Source organism: Bombyx mandarina, chromosome 17 (genome assembly GCF_030267445.1).
Source record: "Bombyx mandarina strain Sakado chromosome 17, ASM3026744v2".
NCBI classification, from domain to species: Eukaryota; Metazoa; Arthropoda; class Insecta; order Lepidoptera; family Bombycidae; genus Bombyx; species Bombyx mandarina.
The window spans coordinates 11,775,337-11,794,353 of record NC_143223.1 but is presented as its reverse complement, the minus strand read 5'-3'; the positions used below and the strand labels follow the sequence as shown (position 1 = coordinate 11,794,353).

Here is a 19,017-nt window from a genome sequence, read left to right as displayed (position 1 = left end):
CTCATTGCAGGATCGACCTTGTCGATGGTAGTAAAAACTAAATTAGCTTTAGTACCTATTTGACAAATCGTTTGACGGGCTAACATTATTGAATGCCTGCGACCTGCTAAGCAATAAATGAAAATGAAATCTATTTCGTTTGCCGATTTAACTAAGCAAGTGAACTTTATCAACGACATGATCCTTTCGGATATGGTATGCGGTGGGTATAAGTTGAATAATTCTTGGTTAATATTTTTTATAGCGTTCACACAGCAGATGCGTTCACAAGCCATATCGCGTTAAGTGGTTACTGGAAGCCATAGGCCAACGTGAACTCGCGATCCAAGACAAGAAGTCAGTTTACATTTTTAGTTTTGCAATTCTTCTTACATAACATATTTGCAATACAAATGCAACAGCTATAGCGTCTGCGACAGAGGCATTCTAACAATATATTTCCTATAACAAAAGTAAAAACATACAAATTATGAACATACGATTGTATTTTTTTATTGCTTAGATGGGTGGACGAGCTCACAGCCCACCTGGTGTCCAGTGTTTACTGGAGCCCATAGACATTTACAACGTAAATGCGCCACCCACCTTGAGATATAAGTTCTAAGGTCTCAGTATAGTTACAACGGCTGCCCCACCCCTCAAGACGAAACGCATTACGGCGTCACGGCAGAAATAGGCGGGGTGGTGGTACCTACCCGTGCCGACTCACATGAGGTACTACCACCAGTAATTACGCAAATTATAATTTTGCGGGTTTGATTTTTATTACACGAATTTATTTTATATTACTATACTATCCATATGTAATCATTTCAAAGTAGGTCAGTTGCTGTACCCTAATAACTCTATTAAAAAACTATTCTTATGATATTGTGTTTTTCGTAATTCAGAAAATGCGGACGCTTCAGAAGAAGCCCTGCGCTTTAGTAGAAATCTTCTGATTACTAAGAATTGGTTTGAAAGATTATCGTGGGCCAGCAAGAAACGTTACGTGCTGGCTTTGCTCGAAGATGTCAGAAGTGCTTGGACGTTGTCTCTGCTTTTGAATTCGATATGGAACTGTAGAACGAAGGATTCTGTTATGTCGATCAGCGAGTAAGCGATCTCTTTGATGAATTCATTGTTCAATAGTTATTTGTATGTTGGTATTAAGTTGAGTTTTCTTGAAATTAATTCTTTTTTAACTGCAACGCCTTAGCGGTTGGAGCTATCAACTTAAAAACTTTGCAGTTGATACGTTTTTTGATGTTGGTAAGAGTTTTTGGAACATTCGTCGGTAATGGAGTTAAATAATGGAAAAAAAATATGTAAAAAAAAAGTATAGAAATCTGTCATTTTTATAATAAGGAATAACGAAATTTAAAAAATCTGGTTAGAAAAATACGAATATGTTTTATCCCTTTTTACCGAATCTTTATTTATTTTTGTCCTTTATCTTATTAAAATAATAAAAACAACATACAATAGCTTAGGAAAGTTATTTATCCGATTGTATTAAGCCTTTGTACAACATAATTCTTCTAACTTAGTTCTCCTGGTCATTCTCTCGTACATGGTCAATTAATCAGAAAATATAATACGGTGTATTATTGTACTATTTATTTATGACAGGAAAAATGTATTGAGCTGCTATGACCAAGTTCCGATGGACCACAACAGAACAGCAATCCCGGTGTCCACGCTCGCACAAGCAATGAAGAACAATCGAATTTGGTTTCTTACTTTGGAAAAGGTAAGTAAAGGTAAGTAAGGTCTCTGCTTGCATCGATATTCCTCAATGGTAAGGTCGTGGACTCTAGATCACTTTATCTTGGACTATAATTGGACAGCTCAGTATATTCTCGGCTGCGTGTATGGCATCGTGGACTGAGATATTGAGGGTAGATCGTATCAGCTCTGACTAGCATTAAACTTCCGCTTCTGGGGAGCAGCTTTTGTAAATTATCGCCTCTTTTTTTGGCAACTTGACCAAAACTCGAAACACTGTACGTGCGTATGGCGCTAAGCGGCATCTGAATCCTCTGAAAAGGTAAAAATGATTTACAAAAAAGAATAACTAGTGTGAAGCGATTTCTATACAAAGTAGCTTTTGCCCGCGACTCCGCGTGGAATAGTTACTTTGGCATAACGCTAAATTTTACCCACGACTTCACTAACGTAAAAAGTGAAAATATTTTGAGACATTCTTTATTGGTGCTCCACTTGTATCGGTATTACCGTGATGTTATATAGCCTATAGCCTTCCTCAATAAATGGGCTATCTAACACTGAAATAATTTTTCAAATCGGACTAGTAGTTCCTGAGATTAGCGCGTTCAATTGAACAAACAAACTCTTCAGCTTTATAATATTAGTATAGATATAATATTGCCATTGTGTGTGTGAGAGAGAGAGAACATACTTTATTGCACACCAAAAAACCCAATTAACATTAGAAAACAATCACCAAGCAAATACTTTTGTACAATAGGCGGTCTTATCGCTAAAACGATTTCTTCCAGACAACCTTTTAATTATCAGAAATTCTGGACAGATAAACAAACAGCAGGTATGTTGCGGTGTACTATTAATAATACATTATTAAAGAAAATACCTACATACAATAAATAGATAAAATAATAATACCGTTAACGTTAAATATAATATGAAATCACTATATAATTTATATCCCAATATTCTTACATATACTTATTAAATCAAGATTATGACGTTTTAGAAAATAAATTTTAATATTTTATATGTGTTATTGTCTATGTGTTTCACGTGTGACATCATACTTTTGAGTTTGACCACTAGTATATAGCGTGTTAGTAAAAAAATAATACAAGACAGACTGCTAGTTCGTCTCTCATTCAATTTAGCTTCAATTCATGGGCTTTTAATTTACATATGGGGACCACCATCCTGCCTATTTATAGAGCAATAACGTTCTGAGGGGGGTCAACCGTTATACAATACAATGAGACTTTAATCTCACGTCTTAAGGTAGATTTGTGATGTGTTTATTACCCGCCCATCTGTGCAATAAAGCTACGTATTTGATTAGAAAATTTATATCTGATAAACTGGAGTAGCGGGCAAAGTTATCGTTCCGTAGATAAATGGAGCATTCGAATTTAATAATAATAAGTGGGACCAAATCACGCATGTTACCCGACCCCAAATTACGATTCCCTGTATTATGGGTACTAGAGATTGATATACATACTTATAAACTTAAAAAAAAGGTATTTATTTGAAACAACTGAAAACTCAATGAACAAAATAGAACACCGTGCGATACATAACATTATGCCTGTGTTAGAGTTTTCTGGAAAGTACATTTTTTTTATGTAAGCAAGTAAGTACCAAGCGTCCATGAACGACTTGGGACTGCAGACATCTCTCGAGGACAGTAGTGGCATACACGTCTATGGAATCTAGTAGGTACCTAACAGTGCTGTATGCATGCTATAATCGTATAAGAGACTCGGTGTACAGCATGCCAAACGGCGTAAACGTTTTTTTTTATTTCTTAGATGGGTGGACGAGTTCACAGCCCACCTGGTGTCAAGTGGTTACTGGAGCCCATAGACATCTACAACGTAAAAGCGCCACCCACCTTGAGATATAAGTTCTAAGGTCTCAGTATAGTTACAACGGCTGCTCCACCCTTTAAACCGAAACGCATTACTACTTCACGGTAGAAATAGGCGGTGTGGTGGTACCTACCCGTGCGGACTCATAAGAGCTCCTACCACCACCATATATAGGTAATAAGTGCCCAGACAAAGAGCAAACTAACCTGGTCATCACACGAATGTTTACCCGATGTGGGAATCGAATCTACCACCCCCGGTGTAACTGCTAGGGGTGCTAAATTCTGCACCACCGAGTCAGTCGATATTAACAAAGTTATTGACTAGTCTATTAGTATCTAAATAGTATCTAAGTAGTAAATCTGTGTTCAGGAGGCGCAGGCAATCGTTTTAATGGAACTACTGATTGCATCTGGCGGGCCCATCATGTGGACGGCATTACGAAGAGCCCAAACCTTGTACGATGCTTATCAGCATCAGAAGTTAAAAGATTTGGAGGAATGTGTTCTTATTAAAAGCCCAAATGTTGAAAAGGTGTTTATTGTTCTATGTATTTTTATAGTTCATGTATTTTATAGCAATCATAAAAATCAATTATTGTCCTATCCTTTTTTTTTTTTTTTTTATGATTGAAAGTTTACTGGTGGCCCGAAGGCCTTTCCAGTTTCACCAGGACAGGTGGGCGAGCAAAGGCTCAGCCAAGAGGGGTGGGATTTGCTAACAACTGCCCGAGCGCCTCCGAAGGAGACCTAACAACTCAAGAGCAATTGTTTCGCGAATGAATCTACTACCGGATCGGAATCGCGACCCGCTGAGAAGATCCGGCGAGAAACTCAGCGGGCTGATGCATGGGTTAGGTTGCACGTCGACCTCTTTGTCGAGTTCGACGAGTACGGTTACCGGGGTCCCTAAGCCTGCCCCTAGTATTAGAGCTGAAGGCATCTAATGCAAAGGTTATTGGATCTGATGGATCCGTAAGGACGTGTCTAGGGCGTCGACGGTGACTGGCTCCTGCATGATCAGGATTCGGGGAGTAGTCAGCGGCGGCAACGATAAGGCGATTATCATGACGCATAGCCTTATCGAAGTATCGTTCCGACGCTGACTTCATGTATTTCCGAATTGATTCGAGGCCCAGGTCGTCGTGTAGGTCAACGTTCCTCACGAACCACGGAGCCCCGACAGCTAACCTGCAAAAGCGGGATTGTAGGGATTGGAGGGTGTCTATGTGTGTGCGGGCCGCGTGAGCGAACACCACACTCGCGTAAGTCATGACGGGCCTTATGCAAGTTTTGTAAAGTGTCACCTTGTTCCGAAGGGACATTTTACTCCGCTTACAGATCATGGGGTAGAGTCTACCGAGAATAAACGCGGCACGGTCACGGACTGATTTTATATGCGGGCGGAATGTCATCGATGCATCCAGGGTAACGCCCAGGTACTTGACCTTCCTGGCCCAGGGTATGGGTTGTCTAAAGAGAGTAATCGGGGGTGTGAGATTCCTCCTCCTAATCCGAGAGGAAATCCGTGTGGAGCTTCCCCTCTGAAATAGCACCGCAGTACTTTTCGCTGGGTTGATGTCTATGCGCCATTTTCGGAACCACTGTCCTAGGGCTAGGGCTGCGCTCTGAAGCTTCTTCGCGATTAGGGACTTATTTCTACTAGAATAGTAAACAGTCGTGTCGTCGGCGAATAAAGCTAAATGGGTCGGCGGCGACCGGGGAATATCGTTGACGAATAAGCTAAATAGGAGGGGTGAGAGGACAGAAGCCTTGCGGGACTCCAGCTGTGAGAGGTCGTGGGGAGGAGCGGGTTCCCTCGACTCGATATCGAAAAGAGCGGTTCGACAAGAAGTCCCGTATGATGAGCACGAGACTATCCGGCACGCCCATGTTGAATAGTTTGAAAATCAAACCATTGTGCCAGACTTTGTCGAACGCTTTTGCGACGTCGAAGAAGAGAGCTCCCGTGTATAACGGTTTTGGTCGATTAAGCCCCACAAGAATGTGCTCCGTGAGGCGGTGCACCTGTTGAACGCATGAGTGATTTGTACGGAATCCGAATTGTTCATCGATAAGAATGCCCTTGGATGAGACGAAGTCTCTGAGGCGTTTGTAGAGCAGACGCTCATACAGTTTGCCTAGAGACATGAGGAGGCTAATCGGGCGGTAGCTCGTCGGATGATTTTTTGGTTTACCGGGTTTATGTATGCCGATAACGTCCGCTTCTTTCCACACCGCGGGAAAGATACAGTTCGCCATAGCGGCATTGAAAATAGATGCCAACATCACGATGAGTTGGACGGGTAGAAGTTTAATAACGCGGTTAGATATACAGTCGGAACCGGGAGCCTTGCGAGGACGTAGGTCTTTGATCAAGTCTTTAACTTCTATCGGGGTGACAGGTGGTAACGCATCCGATGGTGGCAAGGAGGCTCTGCGTTCTACCTCACTGTCTACTAATTCTACATGAACAGGGTCCACGGATTGAGTGCTGGGCGTGCACTGGGTTTGCAATGTATCGGCCAGCAGCTCTGCTTTTTCGTCATCATCGAACGCCGCGAGTCGGCCTGAGGGGCCTACGAGGGGGGGCATAGTTACTACCGTATCCGATTTGAGAGTACGAGCTAAGCGGTAGTAAGACCTTTGGGAGGGCGCGAGTCCTTCTAAGAAATCAGACCATCTGGCATCTCGGACTTCGGCGATGCGAGACTTTACGTCGCGTTGTAGGTCACGCATTCGAATACGATTTTCCGCGGTAGGATACCTGTCGTAGGCGCGTATCGAGGCGTTCTTAGCTCTAAGGAGTTCCCTAATATCGTCGGACAATTTGAAGCGGTGAAGGAAGTCCTCCGCTACAACTTGTTTCGATGACCTATCTAATGTCGAGGTGATGTGTGACGTTAAGATGTCTATGGCTTCAGCGGTATCCTGAGGAGACGGGATAGAGTCCGGGTTAAACGGGAGCGATGGTGGATCAGATTCAGCCAGGCTGATGCCCAGCGTGTGCCAATCCACCACAGTCCTCGTGACGGGAACGGAATCGGGAGCGCGACCGAGCTTCATAACGACGGGACGGTGGTCTGAATCTAACTCTGAAACTACTTCGATCGAGTGTAAGCGCAGAGTTACGTTTTTTAATAACGCTATGTCGAGTATATCCGGGCGATGCGCGATATTTAGCGGGTAGTGAGTCGGGGTTAGCGGAGCGACGATATCGAAGGCGAGATCATCGACTAACGCGTCAAGCCGCCTGCCATTCGGGGTTGTGGTGTGTGAGTTCCACCTGATGTGTTTACAATTTAGGTCGCCCGCCAGAATGACAGAGCTCCCCATACCGAGCAGCGCCTCGATATCACTGCTTAGAACGATCTTATCCGGTGGAAGATAAACGGACGCGATAACGATCGGCGCGTGTCCCGTCAGTGAGATTCGGCACACTGATGCTTCGATATTAGCGAGCGCGGGAGGATCGAGCGGGACGCAATGCAGGGCTCTTCTATAGTAAATGACGGTACCACCACCACGGGCAGAGAGCCTGTCGTTCCTGACCATGTTATAGTTCGCGATTTTAGGGTCACGGCGCGCGGGCTTAAGTAGGGTCTCCTGCACTAAAAGGATATCAATTTGGTGGTCACGCAAAAAGTCAGAAACCTGATCACGTTGATTTGCGAGACCGTAAGCGTTAAAAAATCCTATCGTTACGGATAGGGGCTTTATTCTACTTATATACGCCATTGATTACCGGCGGAGTGAGGGGAGGACGTACGTATTTAATGACGCGTATACGTCGGCGTATTCCTGCACAACGGCGATAAAGTGTTGTGCAGTGGAGGCAGCGCGAATGGCGTCGCCCAAAGCGTTAACGCGCTCAAAGTTGATCGACTGAAAGAAGTCGATCGCTAAAGCGAGATTATCGGACGCGGTCGGAGGGCAAGTCGCGGGAGAGGGACGAGTCGCGGGGGCGGGACGAATCGCGGAGGAGGGAGTTGTAGCCGTGTTCGTGTACGGCAGCGGTTTTGCCCAGGCCGAGACACTGGGCACCGCCGCCGGAACGAACGCTGGCTTAGCCTGCGACGCAGAGGGTGCCGAGGCTTTGATGTCTGGGCCGGAAGCTCGGAGGCGGTTTTGGCGGGCGACGCGGCGATTTATTTTAGGGGCTCGGGGGCAACCACGGTAATTCGCGGGGTGACCCTGTGTTCGACACAGGACGCAGCTAGGCGGTTCCGTCGCGGTTTTTTGGTCGCGAGCGCAGAGGGCCGTGGCGTGATCGCCCAAACACTTAACACATCGGGGGCGCGCGTGACAGTTACGGGAAGAGTGCCCGTACAATTGACAGTTATGGCACTGGCTAGGAGTGCCTTTTTTATGGGGGGCTTCGACAGCGATACCAGAGAGCCTACAGACGGTCTGTGTGTTAAAGATTTTCTTACCCTCGGGGGTAGGCTGGAGAGCGACTAGAACCATATTATATGGCTCCCTACCGCGACCGGTGTGCATACGGTGCACAGAATTCACTGGTAGGCCTTGTTCTAACAGGTCGGCTTTTACGAGCTCTACATCTAACTCTTTAGGGATTCCGCGTATTACAACGCGGAGTTCGCGCTCCTCCTGGAGCGTATACGTATGGAAACTTATACGCTCCTTACGGAGGTAAGAAGAGAGGGCCCTATGGTCGTCGGGTGTTTGAACCTTAATTTGAATGCCGTTCGCGAGGTTACGGGCATTCGTGAAATTTATATTTTTGGCCTTAAGGGCCAGGCAAACTCGATCCCAAGCTGCCTTCTCCTGAAGGATAACCGGGGGAGGGGTCTGGGTTTTATTTTGTACCACCGGACGCGGCGACGGAGTGGCACGGGCTGGGGGCGCAACGGGAGTCTGAGGGCGGGGGCGCGACGCGTTCACGGCTTTGCTAATTTTAGCGGCCGCGGGAGCTCGAGACTCCGCGGCACGCTTCTTACCCTTCTGTACCAGGGTGAATCCATCCGTCGATGAGGCGGGGGCGAGGTCGACCTCCATGTCCGAGTCAGAGTCGGAGCACGAGGAGGCGGGTGCAGGCGACCTACGAGCAAGTGTAGGTGTTTTAGAGGGCGCGACGGAGGCCGCGGATGATCGCTCAGCTGAAACGATGGTCACGGCGGACGACGCAGCAGCTTTTCTCGCCAGTATAGGCGACACGGGAGCGGCAGGCACGACAGAGGCTGCGGTGCTCAATGCAGAAGCTCTGCACGCAGGTACAGGCGACGCAGGAGCAGCGAGCGCGGCGGAGTCCTCGAGAGGGCTCGCAGTGTGATTGGCCTTGAAGGCCAAAAACTCCGAGGCGAGCTGTGGGTGGCGAAGTCGGAGGAATTCCGCGAATACAGCGTCCATGATCGCTGAGTACCCAGGTGGGGCGGCCCCGGGTCTTGAAAACACTCGCCTTGCGGCGAGGCCCCAACTTCTCGGACCTGAGCGGTTCTATTGAACACAGGTGGCAATGCGGCGCGATTACTACAGGACAAAGAAAAAGCACAACAAAACAGAAATTACGAAAAGAAACAAAACAAATAAATACTTGCAGGAAACCACTTTGTCGGCAGATGTACCACGAACACAGAAACAACAAAAGGAAACAAAACAAATAAAAACTTCCAGAAAGAGCACTTAGTCGGCAGATGTACCACGAACACAGGCCGCGCGAACAATGGCCGGGCTAACAAAAGCCGGGCGAACAAAGACCGGGCGATCGAGTGGACGATGAGCACGTCCGCACGTGACGGGTGCCTCTATCGGAATGAGTCCTATCCTCTGTCCCATTGAAAAGTATACCAAAAGTCGCACGGCATATATGATTTAAAATTGCTTTTTAGTAAAGCGAATAGAAAGTCAATTTTTTTTAATGGACTAAATTTGCTTTAGTCGTTTCCGTGTTTATGTTTTTTTTCTTTTACAGAATTATCTTGCTGTTTATAAGTTTTACTAACACCGCTTTTAAGTAAAGTAATAATATGTTAATGTTTCGACTATGTTAATGTTAATTTTAAGACTTTATGTAATACATAGATAGTAATCTAGAGGTGATTATTTTGAATTAACAGTATCTCATGAGCACGAAAACTTTGAGAGATTGTGATTAAGTAAAAAATTGATAATATTAAAGGAGTTTTCTTTTTTAAATCACTTAACTTATTTGTTTTAGGACAAAAAAGAGCAGTCACCGGCGTCGCGTGTGCCGGGAACATCAGCGCCGGATAAAAGCCAAAATGTGAACACAAATCCGATTGAAAAAGAAGTAATAATGATTTCCAGTGTCGTTTTCCGTATATATTTAGTTGAAATTCTCATTTTTATGGCTGTAACTGTAACTGCTAACTTTCTCATTCGATTTAGCTAGAAGAGAACTTGGCAGCGTGGAATGCTACACTGAAATCAATGCGAGAAAACTTGAAATTAGAAGAATTGGAGATAATGCTGAAAGACGGTACCGCGAGGAAAATTTGGAAAGTGAACAGATCTAAACCGGAAACGATCGAAACGGTTGACTTTGTAGGTTTACTTAAATGCAACAAGAAGTGTCTTTAATTTTATTTTAAACTAGCTGACCCGGCAGACTTCGTAGTGCCTCAATCGATAAATAAAAGACCTAAACTTTTGTATAAAATAAACTCAAAACAAACAAAAGGAATCCGTCCGACGGGGGACACATTAAAGGAACAACAAAATTGTTTGTTTTTATATAATTCCGAGCATTTTCATATCTATCTACCCTTTAAGCCTTCTCTGGACTTCCACGAATAATTCAAGACCAAAATTAGCCAAATCGGTCCAGCCGTTCTCGAGTTTTAGCGAGACTAACGAACAGCAATAAGCATTTTTATGTATATATAGATCTATTATATTTTTTAGCAACTTAATTCATGCTTGTTGCAAATATATAGGCTGAGATTTAAATGTTATCGTGTTGGAAACTATTTTTATTGCTTAGGTGTCTGGATGAGGCCACGGCCCACCTGGTGTTAAGTGGATACCAGTGCCTATATGGTAACGCATAAATAAAGTCATTCCGACTTAAAATTTCAAGTTTATTATTATAACCTAATTCTGGAAACTTTGGGACCTATTTACATTGCACGCAATGTGCATTTACCAGCTACCTTCCCTTTATCTTATGGTTTCAAAAAGCATTAATTTTCTAAAAGATTTCTAACCGGTTTGTAAGCTTGCCTGTTTAATTTAGTCTTTACCGATTGGTCGAAATTCGACCACAATCAAACCACACTTAAATTCATTTTATGAACTACATTCTGAAATGAGGTATCAACCAAAAAGGAAAACAATTCGCTTGACAAATGGGAAACGTTTGTGAACTATATGTATATGTATGTTGGCATTGCTGAAGTCCATGGGCGACGGTAACCACTCACCATCAGGTGGGCCGTATGCTCGTCTGCCTACGAGGGCAATAAAAAAAATATATAAATATATATTGTTTATATCAGGTAAGGAAGTAGGTGACTTTCATTTTGGGTTCGGAAATGGCTCTTATACAGACTGCGTAAAATTTCCTGATTTCAAGGTACAATTGTTACCATCAGCTATAGCGAAGAGGATCTTTTGTTATCTACCTCGGAATCAACTGAATGACTACGCACGTGTCAACAAGTACTGGGCGTATCTCGTTGACGAACTACGCGCTGAACTTGCTGCCAGAATTAAGATTGATATGGATCTTGCGAAAATGCGTGTACGTTAATAGGCTTACTTATATGCTTACATTTGTATATGAACTTAACTGATAAAATGACTTGAATACGATACAATACAATGCAAAGCAAAGCAATGCTACGCAATACAATACAATACAATACTGAGTAAACAAATTGAATCCGTCGTGTTGGGCTACGGTACGTACAACTAGTATAATGTATGTACTAGTAGAATGTATGAAATGATTAATGTGCTTTTTAAAGTCATAAAGACAGTAAAATAAAAACCCACTTTAATTGTCGATTTTAATTAGCAACAGGAATGTGAATACGGTTTAAATTTAAAAAGAATAATATGGTGAATATAAAAAAAAAACATAGCCTAAACTACCTACATAGAATCTTTTTTGAATACGACTAAAATACAAAGTGTTCTTTTTGAAAGCAGACCGACATCTTCACACCCGTAACTTCTGCTATCCGGACAGACTAATTATTATCTTTAAGATCCTTTGACCTAGACCTAGACGTCGCAAAGGATAATGTAAGTCGCTTCCGAAACCAATACATAACATTGTGCCTCTAAGCATTCTATATGTGTATTTCAGATCTTCAACGTAACTAGTTTTTTGGATATGTTTCTTTTAATATTGTTATGCGCTGGGGTTCGGGATAAATACAATTCCACCAAAGTACAACTAAAACACTGTATTCAACACCTAGACACTTAAAACACACAACAAGCACTTTAAAACACTCAATTCGCTTTTTCGGCTTCGCTTCAGGTGATTACTGGTGGTAGGACCTCTTGTTTTACTGGTGGTAGGACCTCTTGTGAGTCCGCGCGGGTGGGTACCACCACCCTGCCTATTTCTGCCGTGAAGCAGTAATGCGTTTCGGTTTGAAGGGTGGGGCAGCCGTTGTAACTATACTTGAGACCTTAGAACTTATATCTCAAGGTGGGTGGCGCATCTACGTTGTGGATGTCTATGGGCTCCAGTAACCACTTAACACCAGGTGGGCTGTGAGCTCGTCCACCCATCTAAGCAATAAAAAAAAAAAAAAAAAATCCGTTCGCTGTTTCGCTTCGATTAGTTCCGATTACTGACTGACTGCGTGCCATCTCTACAATGCTTTTATAGCTTTTATAGAATTATCGAGAATATTCCACACATTTCTAGTAGTCGTTTCCGCTATCTGACAATAGATGGCGTTGTATTTCTCAAGCGCTCTAGGTGCTACTAGGTCCTTGGATATTCGTTTGACTATTCGGCGATAGATGGCGTTACTCTTACCGGCGTAATAATATATGTTACCAGGATTTAATGTTACGTCACGACACAAGCTTGGAGGTCTTGGAGGTTGTTAAGGAGCCGGCTGCGCGCAGTTCCTTGGGTGCAACTAGTTTAGCTCAGTCGGCTAAGTTCAAGCTACTTCAGTCACAGCCAAGTGTGAAGGCCAGTGAGAAATCTGCAGGAGTTTATTCTTTGCGACATTTCTTGAGTAAGAAATTGAAACCGGCTGCGGTGAGTGTGTGTGTTTTTAATTGTTTAACTCTCAAATTTGTTCATTTCTGGCGCTGGAGAAAGTTCGCGATTATACTATTTCCTGTTACTTATAAGAGTATGAATAGTAGAAGCATGCTATAGCATATTAATGCTCTATCTAAGCCGTTGGTGGCCTGGTATGGGGTGGTGGCACTGTCGTAAGGAAACGATTTATTCTCGATTTGAAGGATTTCATAGTCCTTATGCGAATGCCATCGATGCCAAACGATGGGTTTTCACGTTCCGACGTGCTTGCGATTTGGTTTGAGCGCTTAAAAGCGGGTACACTGCATACATGTCTGTCCTATCTACGAATATTTTTTTTTTGGTCAGAAGGAAATTGCCAGACTTCCGCCCTCCACTGGGGATAGAGGGCGGAGCATGTCAGAGTCGAACTGACTAAAACCTCCTGTCGCTCAACAACCAACGTCCAAACCTCGCATGAGACAGAACTCATGAAGAGGCAAAGGGAGGAAAGTGAAGCGTTTAGTGCGGAGCACATCTCTCCCATCACCCTCCCCCTCGGGACGCCGGACCGGCGGTCGTCGGCGCCACGACCACCAGCCCTCTCGGTCGGCAGGCTATCCGAAGCCCGCCTAGATGGCGCCGGTTAGAGTGAGCAGAGTGGGTCGAGGATAGCCGGCCTTTCATCACCCATGCTCTTGCGTAAAACGCGTGCAGAGCAGCTTGCACGTCGTCTTCTTAGGGCCCCCTCGCACCACCCCCGTATAGAGACGGCGCGTCACCTGGTCAGGCCCCCCGACGTTGGGCAGAAGCCGGCTTAACGCGCCGGCCGCCCCCAACAAACGAGGGACCAGGTTCTGAAAGTGAGCACGGAAGGTCCCCTATCTACGAATACAATATATTTTAGTTAAAGTAGCAAAGAAGCAAATTTTGTTTTGAGCCCAAATAAAATTACTCTCAAAATATTCTCTTGATTGATAATATTCTATAGCAAAGAGGCTACCTTGTGACGCATCCGTAAGCATTTAACGGAAACAAACATAAACCAGTGACAGTGACATGATGACGATACAGCCTCCAAATATCAAATGTATCTTGAACAAAGATACTGAATGAACTAACGAGTCACGAATCACTAGACTGATGAGGAAATAAAGTATTATCAATTAAAATAGAATAACGCTTACTATGAAAGACGAAGAATGCATATTTAAAACAGAAATAAATAAAGCGATATATAATAATAATAAATATAGAAATTAATATAAATAAATAAACGAATATAGCGCAAAGCTTAACAAAGAAATTAATGCTAAAGTTTAAAACCTAACGAAAGTGGCACATTAATTTTATGCTAATTTTAAATTTAAATTATGTTATTGTTAATACACAAAAAGTGTTTTATTTTTAAGAAAGTGATCCTTTTCTGTAGCTTCTCTTGACAACGTATAGGCAAATAAGTTGAATAGCTAAGAAGTGAAAACGTAACAAAACAACTCTTTTTTGTGTTTATAATATTGGTATCTAATTATCTTGTCTTATCTTATACCTTTAAACGAGCAATTCTTGTATAATAATATATATAATCTGAATCTCGGAAACGGCTCCTACGATTTTCATAAAATTTAGTAGGTATACAGGGGATTTCGGAGGCGATACATCGATCTAGCTACGATTTATTTTCAGAAAATGTTGTTTTATTCGTGTTTTCAATAATCAACTCTTCCCGACATCTATTGGCGAATAATAAGACTATTTTTCTTAATTGATGGCATCTAACCAAGATGGCGTTATCAAAAAAAAATACCTAGTCAGGACATCATCTAGTTTCTTTTATTAACTTACACATTTGAAACATACAAAACATGAAAAACGCACTGGAACATTTAACTGTCTAAAATTCGTATTTTTTGTCATACAATAAAATACTTTGTGCACAGATTCGACAAACTCCCATTCGGAATATGGCGGAGCTAACGGAAAGATTGAATCGTCGGGGTGCTGCCGATGAAAACATTTGGAAGTGGTGCAAAACTATAACGCGTGATTCGAGCGATAAACTCAAAACTGGGGAGAAAGTATTACGTTATTAATCATATTTCTTTATTACACTACAAAAAAATATAGTTCATACTTCATTATTTTATAATATTATTTTAGCAATCGTAATTCGGTGCTTAGAGATTTTCAATTGTGAGCAAATTACTGTAAGTAGGGAGTTGTTTCATTTTGCATTTTACACATATTATAATTTATTGAACAATGTCAGCAATTCATAATTAAAAAATTGGAATATAGAATAGTGGGCTTGTAGTCGCAGTAGGAGTATCTGATCATATTTCTTGTACAACAACAGTTGATTAACGCGGCCCATTATCTCTTTTAGTGTCGAACTTATATTCAAAGAATTTGCAGAAATTGCAAATTCAAATTTTGAAAGATAAAAATTCCTTATAAAAAACTATAACGTGAAAAAAATTAAAAAATCATTGCTGTGAAGCAAAAAAAAATGAAATGGTTATTTATAAATGTTATTAGCATAATAAAAACTATTTACACATGCGCGCGCTGAGAAACATCCCTACAGGTCGATACCGCATACATTTATTCAAACATTGCGATAGTCGGTATTCCGACATTCCGCACTTATTACTACGCATTAATAGAGAGTCGATCTATCGACGCTTCGCGCCCGAATTGATAACCAAAGAGTCATTTCCGAACATAGTTACATACCCTATTTGGAAACCCTTATTTCAAGAAAAATTAAAGTCAACATTATTCTATACATAGGCGGCACTGAAAATTTCGGGAATTAACGAAGTGACACAACATTACTATTTAAAAATGTATTTATTGCTTTTCGAAGTATTCTCCGCGAAATTTGACACATTTTTCCATACGATGGAACCAATCAATGAAGCAACCATTCCATTCGGAAGTTGGGGTCTCCAAAATGGCCGTTTTGTAGGCGTCCACAGCTCCTTCAGGTGATGAAAATCTCTGTCCACGCAATTTATTCTTTATTTTAGGGAAAGTATAGAAATCATTAGGGTTTAGGTCGGGGCTATACGGCGGATGGTCTAATAATTCTATGTTTTCTTGCTCTAAAAACTCTTTTGTTTTGTGTGCGGTGTGAGAACTCGCATTGTCGTGATGGAGGATGATGCGGCGGTTGCAGTTCTCTTTACGGAGTTCAGAAACTACCTGTGGCAAACAAATGCTAGCATACCATTCTGCATTAACCGTTCTTTGTCCCTCAAGAGGAATAGTCGTAATATGGCCGGTTTTGGAGACAAACGTGGCCACCATTTTTTTTGCAACACTCCGTGAACGAATAATTTTTGTTGGCTTTAACTCATTTTCGAACACCCAAACTCGTGACTGGTTTTTTGTTTCGGGTTCGTACGCGTATATCCAGGATTCGTCACCTGATACAATGTTGTATACAGCATTTGAGGATCCTGCGTGGAATCTTTTGAGAGTTCTGACGCACCAAGTAACGCGAGCCGCTTTTTGCTCTTCACAGAGCGAATGCGGTATCCATCGGGAAAACAACTTTTTTATACCTAATTGTTCATGCAAGATTATTTGTATTTGACTCATGCCAATGTCTAAAGTTGCCTGAATTTTGCGGTATGTCACATGTCAATCTTCCTCAATCAGCTTACGTACAGCATCAACGTTTTCTTGGGTGACTGCAGTTTTTGGACGACCTTGACGGGCATCATCACTGAGCTTGACACGTCCATGTTGAAACTCAGCAAACCAGCGATAAATTGTGGTTTTGGATGGGGCTTCATCACCAAATGCAGAAATCATCCGGTCAACACACTGTTTTTGTGTTAAACCACTTCGAAAGTCATAATAAATCATCGCTCTTGAATTTTCTCGAGTCAATTCCATTTTCTCAACGACTAAACAAGTTTGACAAAACCTCGTGACAAGACCGAGAATCTTTTTTTAAATAAATAAATGGTATTCGATTTTTAAAAACAAGGAGTTTTCAATTAAAAAGATTTTAATATGACAGGAACAGTGGAAATATTCCATTCCCGATACTTTTGGTGCAGCCCTCGTAACATTACGGAATGGAATTGGCATTCATTTGTCGTCCCCCCCCCACCAGTTCCACATATCTTTCATACAATATACATTCATAACAAGTTTTCCGCCATCCCTAAATCGAGATCTGCACTTGTTTCACAGGAAACAACTAAGAAGGCATCTAATGCTACTAAAGAAGGCATATTGGAATTAGTCAATGCACATTTTCCTTGTCCAATGATGAAAAAGAAACTTGAGGTACCATTGAAGACTCCCTTGTGTAAAGATCCCTCTCTGACGTAAGTACATAATAATCTGTTATTGATTTTTTTTTTTAAAACTATATGTTTTCATAAATCCAGGATGCATTTACATACATTAAATTTGCCCAATATTGATTGTAAAATTACAACCTTTTAAGCTAACCACTATTAATATTTCAAGTTCAAAATTGTAAAAGTTTGGCTTTTGTTAGATGTTCTTCATTTTATTTTTACATAATTATACCTTTTAACCTTAAGAATGAAGAGATAATTTTTAGTATTGTATTAATTACTACTATATTAAATAGAGATTACTGTCTAGAATATTAGGTATTATTATTATTACTATTTTGAAAGGAAGTGTTACAAAGTCACAAATTTAGTTACAATTTTATGTTGAGAAAAATTAAAATTAATGCTTTAATGTAGAACATAAACACGTTGACTGCCATGTAGGTCACCGGTGCCCTACGCGGCTCACTGAAGTAATTTGGCCGATATCTGTTACTAAGCACCTGGATTGCCTAACTTTGCATTCTTTTATTTGTTAATGTATAATTTAGTCTTTTAGGTCTCTTAGAAATAGATTCATTCTCAGTATCTACGGATTCATCTTTCCCAGAGTCTATTAGATATTCCGGTGCCTTAGTAAGAAGTTCGAAGAGAGAAATCGACAAATTTACTTCAGTGCGCCACGTAGGGCACCGGTGACCTACATGGCAGTCTAAGGGTTAAGGGGAAGATTTATTGTGGCAGAATATGTTCATAATCGTACTTTCGTATCATTACTCTGATATCCGTTGTGAAGTAAGATACATTGCCATTCTATTCTCACTTAGATGCAGCAATAAAATCGTTTTTATGCTTAACTAGCTTCTGCCCGCGACTTCGTCCGCGTGAAATAGTTCACAAATAATGCAAAAAAAACAAATTTGGTTAGCTAAAAACGTTATAGTGAGTCAGCCTTAACATATAGACATGCTGTCGCGGACTTTTTTTTAAATCTTTTAAAGGGGAACAATTCTGTCATACTGTATTTTAGCGAAACTTTAACCGTTTCTGCAGCGCACGCAGCGGAAGCTCTCAAAAGGGAAAAAACCCGATTTTGAAACATTCTTTATTGGTGCTCCGCTTGTATTGGTCTTAACGTGATGTTATATAGCCTCCTCAATAAATGGACTATCTAACACTGAAAAAATTTTTCAAATCAGGCCAGTAGTTCCTGAGATTAGCACGTTCAAACAAACAAATTCTTCAGCTTTATAATATTAGTATAGATAATGCCCCGTTATGTAATAGCCTTAAATCGTACTATTACGTCAATAATAAAATAAAAAGATTGTTTATTTTTCCAGTGCAACATCAAAAAATCGAAGAAATTTATCACAAACCGCGCTGGTGCGAAATATGCCCAGGGAAGAAATCCACAAACGCTATAGTCTATGGGCGCGCGATTTTAGCAGTCTGTATTCGGTTGTCAAATTACCCTCACATCAGTTTCCTATTTGAAATTAGATTTTGATAATGTTTTCCTTTTGTCAAAATGTTTATTCTAATTTATTTTATTTTAATTCCAGTTTTTTTTTGTCTAATACCTATTTACCGAAAAGCTATTGTGATAAAGAGATGAATAAATATATTAGTTCCTTAATAATATAGTTGCTTCGATTTTAATAATGCTTTTACCGTAAAATTATTAATAAAACTCTGTTCATGGATACAATATAAATATGTGAGTCACGAGTCTTGTAAGAAAACGACAATAGGAAGATCTACCACTCTCTTCCATTTCAGAATTTTTCATTTCGTTTATTCATTGCTATGTGTGTAGATGTAGATGAGCTAACTAATCTGCCTGATGGTAACAGTTACTTATGAGTGTTAGCGAGATAGCAGCAGCATTGAGCAGATCGCAGAGTACTTAAACGTCTTTT

At 41.4% G+C, this 19,017-nt stretch overlaps 2 protein-coding genes across 2 annotated transcripts in view; both read left to right on the top strand.

Annotated features, from left to right (window-relative positions):
- The window catches only part of LOC114240653 (soluble calcium-activated nucleotidase 1), a 441,880-nt gene that overhangs the window by 129,132 nt on the left and 293,731 nt on the right, over nucleotides 1-19,017 (top strand). The gene's annotated exons all lie outside the window — the stretch shown is intronic.
- LOC114240702 (uncharacterized) lies at nucleotides 112-18,961 on the top strand. Its single transcript, XM_089734142.1, has 11 exons — nucleotides 112-202; nucleotides 891-1,095; nucleotides 1,612-1,732; nucleotides 3,951-4,112; nucleotides 9,756-9,848; nucleotides 9,947-10,102; nucleotides 11,133-11,300; nucleotides 12,582-12,788; nucleotides 14,714-14,851; nucleotides 16,983-17,119; nucleotides 18,439-18,961. The coding sequence occupies exons 1-11, from the start codon at nucleotides 118-120 to the stop codon at nucleotides 18,590-18,592; spliced, it is 1,626 nt and encodes a 541-aa protein (XP_089590268.1). The 5' UTR covers nucleotides 112-117; the 3' UTR covers nucleotides 18,593-18,961.

What these genes read in the sequence shown, in the direction of transcription:
- LOC114240702 (XM_089734142.1), top strand. Translation starts at nt 118, where the DNA reads ATGAAAATGAAATCTATTTCGTTTGCCGATTTAACTAAGCAAGTGAAC. An exon ending in CCTTTCGGATATGGTATGCG is followed by an intron (nt 203 to 890) that starts GTGGGTATAAGT and finishes TTCGTAATTCAG; the next exon opens with AAAATGCGGACGCTTCAGAA. An exon ending in AGAAATTGAAACCGGCTGCG is followed by an intron (nt 12,789 to 14,713) that starts GTGAGTGTGTGT and finishes CTTTGTGCACAG; the next exon opens with ATTCGACAAACTCCCATTCG.